Source organism: Morone saxatilis, unplaced genomic scaffold (assembly GCF_004916995.1).
Source record: "Morone saxatilis isolate NCDOM2014 unplaced genomic scaffold, NCSU_SB_2.0 Contig6, whole genome shotgun sequence".
NCBI classification, from domain to species: domain Eukaryota; kingdom Metazoa; phylum Chordata; class Actinopteri; family Moronidae; genus Morone; species Morone saxatilis.
In genome coordinates this window covers 10466381-10476432 of record NW_023340206.1, presented here as the reverse complement: position 1 = coordinate 10476432, position 10052 = coordinate 10466381, and the positions used below count along the sequence as shown (strand labels likewise).

The window sequence follows — 10052 nt, the reverse complement described above, 5'->3', positions numbered from 1 at the left end:
CGTTTTACCGCTCATTTATTATTGAATATTGATTGGAAACGCAGAAAACCGCGGTTACTCTGCCTTAACGCAACAACCGACGTCAAGTTTTATTATTTGATGACGCTTCCGGTTTAAGGTGTGTTTTCAAAATAATGTCCGCTCCTACATATAGCCTAGACAAACAAACAAATAAACACGCAAACACGTCAATACATATTTGCAGAGAACTTATATATGTGAACATATGTAAACGTAAATATAAAAAAAAAGTTTATTTTTCAAAACTGTGCTCATTTTCGGAAATCAAATCAGCGTGATTTTCTCCCATTTATAACATTAAATGTTAAAGATTTTTTTTTCATATTTGTATGCTCACTTGTTTATTTATTAGAAGAAAAAACCGATAAGAATACAATAAAACAATAATGTAATTTATAAAATTGCTCCACTTCCGGTTAAGGTTTAATTTTACCTCTTGACTTTTTTTTTTACCTTAATCATTTTTAAAAAATCCTATAAATATTATTTTGTCTAATTTCACCGGAGCAGAAGGTCAGGTGGATTCACCTGGCTAATAATTAAATTGGTTTAATTTGTTTTCTATTTAAAACGTTTACAAGACGGAAAGCCTGCACTCGTGATCTAGTCATGTGACAGTTTTCCTGCCAAAGCAGTAAATATCAGGCGAGCTAACAGGCTACATAGCGACTCCCAGTATTAGCAGCACAGACCATGTTTTATCAGCCTTTATTCACCGTAACCAGTTAACAGTTGGGCGGCTGCTGGGTAAGCGATGAACCGACAGCCTCACGTCGTGTTATAAGGGAGGCTCGTCCACTCATCAAATCTGTGTCACTTAGCTGGCTTGACAGGTTAGCAGGCTGAGTTAGCGTCTAAAAAGGAGGCTGAGTCGCTAGTGACTATGCAAGGGGAAACCACGGCTGTACGAGTCACGGAAAACGAAGGCAGGCTGGATGTATTTCCCCAGAGCAAGACCCCAAGCTCGGGGAGAGCAAGTGCCAAAAGCTGGCAGTATAGGTGGGTGGCTGTCCTGGTTAGCCCTGAAGCTATTTCACTCATTCAAGGCGTATTTAGTTTACCTATCCAACGAGGCACCAGCAGCCTCGTTGTGATGCATCCATTATGTTCTGATGTTGTAATGATTGATACATGTGCCCTTTAGTTTATGATCAAATTGGCCTTCTAATCAGATAGGTAGAGGTTAAATCACAGCGCCCTATAAGCAGGTCTGTCACCTGGCTCTGTGATTGATTTGTGCATACACCTTTGTGTGTTTATGGGTGTGAAGTCAGTCCAAGTATTTAAAGTGTTCTCTGTCTCCTTTCGCCTGATAACCTCCCACGCCAGTGACCACATGGAGAATATCGATGGCTACTTGATGAAATATACCAACCTTGTAACAGGGTGGCAATACAGGTGAGTTTTACTGAAATGCTACAGAGTGTGGCGTCCCAATCATAAGTCTGTCTTAGCAGAATTCACCAGCCTCTTTCAACCCAAGTTCCTCGTTGTAATCCAGTCTAATCCAATCCAAGTAATGCCTTGGCGGTTTGTAGGGGAGAGCGAAATTGTCATGGTGGCTGTTGTTTTGCAGGTTCTTTGTCTTAAACAATGAGGCGGGCTTGCTGGAGTACTTTGTCAACGAGCAGTCGCGGGCCCAGAAGCCCCGGGGCATGCTCCCCCTGGCAGGGGCTGTCATCTCGCCCAGCGACGAGGACTCGCACACCTTCACTGTCAACGCCATCAGCGGGGAGCAGTACAAGCTCAGGGGTGGGTACCTAAATACACACACCGACTCCTTTTCGTCAGCTCCGTTTCTACCTACAGCCCTACTGTCATCACCATCCATCAGGTTCATGCAATATTGATCCGGATGTTTTCCATTATCTGCTGCCGGTGATGCAGGAGAATACAGGAATCGATGTTGAGTAAGCTCATTGTAGATAAACCGTAACAAGGTTTTGCTCTCTTGTTTTTCTTTCGTGTGTGTGTGTGTGTGTGTGTGTGTGTGTGTGTCTCAGCCACCGATGCCAAAGAGAGGCAGCACTGGGTGAGCAGACTGCAGATCTGCACACAGCACCACACAGAGGCCATGGGGAAGGTAAGATGCTGTGCGTGCATATGGGCACATATTGATAGTTGTATGTTGTTTGCAAGGGTCGCTCACACCTCAATCTTGTTCCTGCATGCAAATATGCATATATATATATATTATACTCTCAGCATTTTAGTGACCACTGTACAATACCCCTTAAAAGTGTGTGTGATGAGTTGTGTTGACATAAAAGTGTGACTCTGCCACGGAGTGGATGTGAGCTGGACAGTTTTCAGCTTCCTGTTTTCCTTCCTCATATGACAGAGAAGCATTCGAACCAAGCCGGTGCAAAATTCAGTAGAGCTGTTTAATATTAATGCTTCTGCAAAAGATAAGGTTTTACCTTTGTGTGTAAGCACAGTGATTGGTAGTATTGACCTGGATATTGATCTACAGACTGCTATTCTGCCCACATTCTATTTTAATGGTCTTGAGATATGAGAACTAAAAACACAGAACTCCCCAAAGCTCTTTTGTAGCCGTGGTTGGAAATGCCCAGGAGCTATATGTTCTTATGGCAGATGTATGCAGTGTAACAGTAACTGCTAAATTTGTTTTTTACTGTAATTTATAACTTTAAATGGAGTGAAATTCACCTTAATTGCCCATAAAACCCCGCCTTTCTTAGTGGTGCATTTGTCTTCAGATATTTATTGTTTTTAGAAATTGACTTTAGACATAAATGTGAGTGAGGTATATTCTAACGACAGTCAACATTTTGCATTGCACAGAGTAATCCCCCACCCAAGTCCCGGAGCTACTCGATGGCGTCTCAAGGCAGCGGTAGCTCCCCCATGTCCCTGCGTCGGCCCAGCCAAAATCCCCCCGCTGTATATGGCTTCAACAAGGGCTCGTCACTATACTCCAGCAAGAGGTCCCTGCTGCCAGACCACCTGCTGGACGCCAGAGAGGTGCAGCAAGCCGGAAACGCGCTGCTTGCATGTTCGGCTGACCTGGAATATGTATTTTGCTCAGAATCTATTCCTGCAGTTACATGTGTTAACATATAAATGACATGTTAGGACCAGCAGTTGAATAGGATGATATGTGCTAAAACAGCTTTTACATTAACATGCAGCAGGAGACAAGATGGACACAAGCAAACGTTTCATTTTCTGCCAAGTTTTTAGTCTGCTGTTTGGCAGAAATGTGAGTTACAAGTGAAATCAAGAAAATCTGCATCTGATCCAATCAAAATGCAGTTAGATTTTTTTTTTATCTGTCACTGGGACGTTTGATGCATCTGTTACGCAACCAACCCTGTCCGCAAAGAACACACAAACACAGAGGGAACGCAAGAACTGTAACTATAACAGGCAAAGATTTATTCAATTTACAGGATAGATAATTGGTTATTGTTGACTATAAATTCCACAAAAGTAACATGATGGCTTTCTATAATATTTATGATTCATCTCATACCCTCTGGAGAAAAATTACATGAGCAGGAAAAAGAAAAATATGGCTGGCACTCTACTCACTACATTAGGTTTCACTAATGTTTAAACTTCAGGACAGTGTTGATATCTTATAGAGCTCCTAAGAACTGCAAGCAACATTATGTTCCAGTAGTAAAAATATAATATTGAAGACTGAGTTTATAGTAGGGCTTATGTTGATTTAGATTTGTTTAGTTGTGATCTTCACTTTGACCCATTTGGGTGATGCTGTTTGTCCACAAGAGGGTACTCTGGTCTTTCCTTTAACATCAGTAGGTGTGATCTATCTACTGTGTTGTGCATACATAAAAAAGGGAGCCAGGTTAAAATATTTCAGTTCATTTCAACAAAATCAACAGCACGTGCACACATCAAATTCATTACACATCTTGACATAGTTGTTTTTGCCCAAAATAACCAAACCATTCTCAATGATTGCCCCCAGATGATGAGCCAGGCCCAGGGCCAGCACAGAGACCTGATCCAGAGCATCGAGGGCCTGCCTGCAGCCCCCGGCCTCTCCCCTCTGGACCAGGATCTGCTCATGCTCAAGGCCACTTCCATGGCCACCATGAACTGTCTCAACGAGTGCCTGCACATCCTGCACCTGCAGCAGGTGGCCAGGCAGAGAGGCTCCCTGGGAGGTCAGTGGAGGGGGGGTTGATGTGTATATGTTGTATACGGTGATTGTTGGTTCCTGCCTTCTCTAGGCTTTTTTAGATACTTGCAGGTGACTTTTTTATTTTAACTTCGCCTAAGACTTGCAGTACTTACAGCAAATCATAGTCTTGCACATGCAGGCCTGCACCCAATCAGTTTGTGTTGGCCCGACAGTGGAATTATTTTGCATTATTGATGGGGAACTGTACCTATTCTTACCACCTGTCTCGAAAGTAATGAGATCTCAAATGGTTAAAATATGCATCACACGTTGAGGACAAAGGTAAACATAAACCAGCTTCATATTGACAAACATACAGTGCAGTTTTAAAAAGAAGTGTCTGACTTGCTGATATTTCAACTCTTTCTATTTAGGGATGATTTGAAGTGGGAAAACGTCCCCAGCTAATGTCCCACTTTTTTCACAGCAGGTCTCATTACTTAATGTATATTTCATTAGGCCAGACTCATCGCAGCAGCCAATCGGATTAAGTTGTCTGACGACGCACAAGGCGAATTTGAATGAGGTCTGCCCACCTCTAAACATACATATAAAAATGCCCAAGCAGTACCTGTAGTGGTTTAACCAATCAGAGGATGGGGATGGTTCCTGTCGGCGGGGCCAAAGTATCCTGATACTTGGCTCATCGGAGGAGTTGGGTTACACTCTTTTGGTCTAGGGCATCTGGCTAAGAAAAAAGCCATCTGTCCAGTCAGCAGCCAGGTGGTTGTGAGGTGTTGTGTGGCAAATGGAAGGCTCAGTGGAAAGCTACGTGTGTGTGTGTGTGTGCGTGTTTGCGCAGCTGTGAGTGTCGGGGGATTTTGGAGGGCGGGGGGGATAGTACAGGGAGTACCTCTAAACCTGCCTCTGTGCACTCCCCATCCATGGCAGGACCCACCATCGAGTGGTTGGAGCCCAAGCTGCCTGACATCCTGAAGAACGGCAGCAGCTCCCTTGGGAGCTTCACAACAGGAGAGGGCCCGCTGGAGGGGAGCCGCCTGGAGCTCAGCAGCCCAGAGTCCTGCAGCTTCTCTGGGGTAAGACCATCACAATGACACCCACTCTACACCAGGAAGCAGCTAAGATATTTTCCTGAAAAAGTTGCACCAACTTGTTGGTTAAGTTTGATTTGATTTATTTCCTATAATTTATTTTTTTTTTAAAAGCTTGGTTGAGCAGTTATGCAGTCTCTCCCAACATAAACAATCACTTACCGGTGACCTCCACAGAGCCACTCTAGCAGTTTGTTGACTAAATCACATTCCCCTCCCATAACTCTCTAAGGAACAGGAAGACATTGATGCGGAAGATGAGGCGGAGGACTGCTTCACAGACAAGGAGGAGGACCTGGGCGCTGTGGAGGAGGAGCGCAGCGTCATCCTACACCTGCTGTCCCAGCTGAAGCTGGGCATGGACCTCACGCGGGTAGGTCGAGTTCCATGTACCGCCAAGCAGCAAAACAATGTGATATATATTACCCTGTGGCATAAAGAAGTCATCCACAAAATGCAGTTTGTAACACTGCTGTATTTTCAAATACTCTAAGAAACCCTAAGAGGTCACGAGGAAGGTTTATTTTACACTCCCATTTTAATTTTATTGACTTCCTCACATTGCATACTATCTTGCTTGTAGCACGTTTACCTTTTTGTCACTGTCCAACGAAATCTCCAATTTGTCTTTATAGGTTGAGAAAATTCCCTTACCAGACCATTTAAACATACAGTATGTCGTTTTCTGCCACTAGGTTGTCTCCACATCAAAAAACGTAGTTGGATGACGTTGTGAAGTAGCATGGCATCACGTTGTTTCATTGTTAAACCCCACCGATGCTGATAAAAATCTGACGATAATGTTTAGTCAGGTTACAGACCTCCGACGTATCCCCTGTCGTGTTCACCCGGAAGATCCCAAATCCCAATTTTCCTCAAGGGGCTTTACAATTCTCTACCCTCTTTTCTTAAAAAAAATGTCTAAGCGAGGATAAAAAATGGGAGAAACCTCACAGTCACACCCTCTGCCAGGATGCACAGACATGCAATAAATGTTGAGTGCTCAGAACAAAATCACTTTTGATGACACAATTTTGGATATATGAAAAATGATAAAATATATGAAGAGTGTGGATCAAGGAGGAAAACAACTTTAGATGTCACTGAGTGAGCCATAAGACCTATTAAGAACTATTGATTCAATTCAAACTATTTTACTGATATTAGGTGAACCAGTTTCAGAATTTAAGTTGGAAAGAGTTAAAGTCTCGTCGCTCATATTGGTGTCATGTACTTCTAAATCTAAATCTACAGATTAATAATAAGATGTTGAAATTATGAAGGCATTCACACAAACACAAGGGTGGTTAACTCCAAGTCATTGAGTGAATGAGCAGTGCCTGATTTGGTGAAAAGGATAAAAAAAATTGTTTTGGTGAAGAATAATCTTTAACTATAGAGAGGTATAGTGTAATAGACGGCCACTATATTATGTCGCACTTAAAATTACAGCTTAAAAAAGCAACTTGTCTGAATGGAAAAAGTCTTAGGTCAGGAGTCATTGTTAGGTCTGTTTTTCAATCGTCTTACAACCTGAAGTAAGTACTTCTTGCTTTCTAATTACTTTTCCTGGACAGACACACACACACTTAAACACCAAGAGTCGAGTCCTGGATAGACATTCTATCTTCCAGTGTCAGTTTGTTCTAGTATTTGGATATCCTCCTCTTGGGTTTCTGATTTATCGCAGTTATCTGGTGGATCCACTGGCTTACCTCAGATGGAGATGCTAGTAGACACTGTGACCCTGGGGGTCATGTCCATTGTACGTCACATTGTATCTTGCTCGATTTACTGATGGTAAATAATATGATAATGCACCTTAAACCTAACTAAATTGTGAGCATATTTATTATTTATTTGGGCTCTCCTCCCAGGTGGTCCTCCCTACCTTCATCCTAGAGAAGCGCTCTCTGCTGGAGATGTATGCTGACTTCATGTCACACCCGGACCTCTTTGTGGCCATCGCCGACGGCAGCAGCCCGGAGGACCGCATGGTCCGGTTCGTGGAGTACTACCTCACCTCCTTCCACGAGGGCCGCAAGGGCGCCATCGCCAAAAAGCCGTACAACCCCATCATCGGCGAGACCTTCCACTGCTCCTGGAAGGTACCCAGGAGAACGGACGCCTCCAAGGAGCCCTCACAGGGAAGCCCCGACCCGGCCACTTCCCAGGACCCCTATCAAGTGCGCTTTGTGGCGGAGCAGGTGTCCCACCACCCCCCTGTGTCTGGCTTCTATGCTGAATGCCAGGAGAGGCAGATGTGTGTGAACACGCATGTGTGGACAAAGAGCAAGTTCATGGGAATGTCCATCGGGGTATCCATGATAGGGGAAGGTAAGCAAATGAAGTAGTGCAGAAAATCCAACAGCATGGTCAAGTGAAGAAGTGATTAAAAATGTATTAAAACATTTTGACCTAATGAAATGATTGAACCTGCTACTAATGTTTCTCTCTTTGTCTGTTTATCTTTCCAGGTTGCTTATATTTGTTGGAGCATGATGAAGAGTACACTTTCACGCTGCCTTGTGCATATGCGCGCTCCATCCTCACCGTCCCCTGGGTGGAACTGGGCGGCAAAGTCAACATCAGCTGCACCAAATCGGGCTACTCAGCTATCATCACTTTCCAGACGAAACCGTTTTATGGGGGCAAATTACACAAGTGAGTCCCTCGCGGGGTAAAAGGTTATATGAATGCTGTTGTCGCTCTGCATCCCTGTAGTACCTCACCAGACATTTGAGAATACAAGAAAATGAGAATATAAGAATATACATGCAGCTTTTTAAAATAACATATAAACAATATTACATTTTTCATCCTCCTGCCTTAATGTAGGGTAACAGCGGAGGTGAAGCACAACACCACCAATGCAGTGGTGTGCCGTGTGCAGGGTGAGTGGAACGGTGTTTTGGAGTTCAGCTACACCAGCGGAGAGACGAGGGTAGTCGACGTCACCAAGTTGCCTGTCTCGAAGAAGAGCGTTCGACCGGTTGAGAAGCAGGGTCCGACTGAATCCAGGTCAGAATGGTGGCAGGCTTTATTTTGTTTCGCTTTTGTTGCTATTTTTAAGTTCATCCAAAAACCGGTTGGTGCAGCCCTGTTACGTTTTTGCACATCTTCGAACACAATGATGCCTCTCCGACATCTTACTCCAATTAATAGTGACATGTTGCTTAATTATTTCACCGCATTCCAGGCGCCTGTGGCAACATGTGACAGAGTCCTTACGGGAGAAGGATATCGAAAAAGCCACGGAGCACAAGAGGCTTCTCGAGGAGAGGCAGAGGACAGAGGAGAGGCACCGCGCTGAGACCGAAACCCCTTGGAGGACCAGATACTTTGAAAGAGAGGTGAGCATGTCCACCACATTGCAGTTACCAGTTTGCCTCTCTCTGATTTATTTTTCCATCCATTTTCGGAATTTATTACAGTTCATGCAAAGACAATTGGTAAAAAATGATCTGTTTTTGGTCTCGCGGAAGCTGCAGCAGTAGACAGGAATTAGGAAGCAACGAAGCACAGCCTGTGGAAAGTCATCTGTGCTGACGCTAAATAAATTTTAAATCACCTTGAGCATTAATTCTGTCTCCTGCTGGACCTTCTCCGTTTCAGAGTGTTCTCACCTTGCACTAAGCTATTTTGAATTTTCCAAGAATCTGGGTCATTTAGATGGACAACACTTGGCAAAGGGAGCTTTCTGTGATTCTGAAAAGAGCAAAGCGTTGCGTTTCTTATTCCTGTTTTGGTTAATAAACAGCCTCCACAGGATGGCTCACTTTATCAAACAGTAATGCTAAACTGTTGCAGATAATGACCGTAGTCATAAATAATAATATTTTAACACTAGTCTCTTCTTCTCCTCCAGGGTGAAGGCTGGGTCTATCACAAACCACTTTGGAAAAACTCTGCATTCAAATCCTAGTTCCTTCAGTCTGTATCTTGGATGTTGATATTGTAGATTCAGGAATGTGTGTGTGTGTGTGTGTGTGTGTGTGTGAGAGAGAGAGAGAGAGAGAGTGAGTGTGTGTGTGTGTGTGTGTCGTTGTGCGCTGAGCACGCACATTGTGATTGATGGTTATGAAGTGAGAGCATGACATGCACTGAGTTAGCAGCTGAATGCAACATGGGGGACGGACAGAGAGAGACAGCATGACTAAAGGTGTTCTCGAATCATCGCTCACGGATGTTCACAGAACCTCAGAGTCAAGCTTTTGTACCTGCTGATCCAGTTTGGGTTGTTTTTTTTGTAATCCATGTCAATGAAACATTCTTGTACAGGTATGGTACTCTAATTTACACAGCTTTAAGGTAGTCTGAGGAATGACGCTCTAAGTTTGGTTCTGCAAGTCAACTGGATAATGGTTTCTTTTTTCTTTTTCTTTTTTTAGTTGGTATCGGGTTCAAGTGGACTTTTGAGGAGTTTTCCTATCCTAAATACAATATTCAACATAATTGAACTCAAAATAATTGTAATTGCCTGAATAATCTGTAAATGCGTGAAACTGTTGTAAATTGAATTCAGTATACTGGAATGTAAAGTTGCTGTTCATGATCTTATTTCTCATATAACTTTTTATTTTTAGGCCTTAATTAAGCAACATTTTAGCACGTCCAAATCAGCTGATATGCCTTTGTTGGGATTGTCTTGTGTGTGTTTATCAGCTTTTATTGATCAGATGTTACTTAATTACTGGATGGGTGCACTAAAGAATGTCACAAAGTTACTCACAGTTAAGTAAAAGAAAAGAGGAAAAATCCAAAAACTGTTCTAACTTGGGCAGAATATTGTTATTTTCCGT

General features: G+C 43.2%; 1 protein-coding gene across 2 annotated transcripts in view; it reads left to right on the top strand.

The window, feature by feature from the left end:
• The first annotated feature begins 638 nt into the window (after positions 1–638).
• LOC118339862 (oxysterol-binding protein-related protein 11-like) overlaps positions 639–10052 on the top strand; it is a 12799-nt gene continuing 3385 nt past the window's right edge. The window contains exons 1-13 of one of the 2 annotated variants that reach the window (XR_004797335.1): positions 639–1020; positions 1351–1419; positions 1598–1773; positions 2025–2104; positions 2830–3009; positions 3983–4181; positions 5090–5235; positions 5483–5623; positions 7128–7587; positions 7728–7914; positions 8089–8271; positions 8450–8603; positions 9119–9258. Coding sequence is in view for 1 of the 2 variants with exons in the window: in XM_035677654.1 (XP_035533547.1) it covers positions 905–1020; positions 1351–1419; positions 1598–1773; positions 2025–2104; positions 2830–3009; positions 3983–4181; positions 5090–5235; positions 5483–5623; positions 7128–7587; positions 7728–7914; positions 8089–8271; positions 8450–8603; positions 9119–9175 (2148 nt within the window). In the remaining variant the exon portion in view is untranslated. Of the gene's footprint in view, positions 1021–1350; positions 1420–1597; positions 1774–2024; positions 2105–2829; positions 3010–3982; positions 4182–5089; positions 5236–5482; positions 5624–7127; positions 7588–7727; positions 7915–8088; positions 8272–8449; positions 8604–9118; positions 9310–10052 lie in introns of those variants that run through there. The other variant, XM_035677654.1, reaches the window with a different exon arrangement.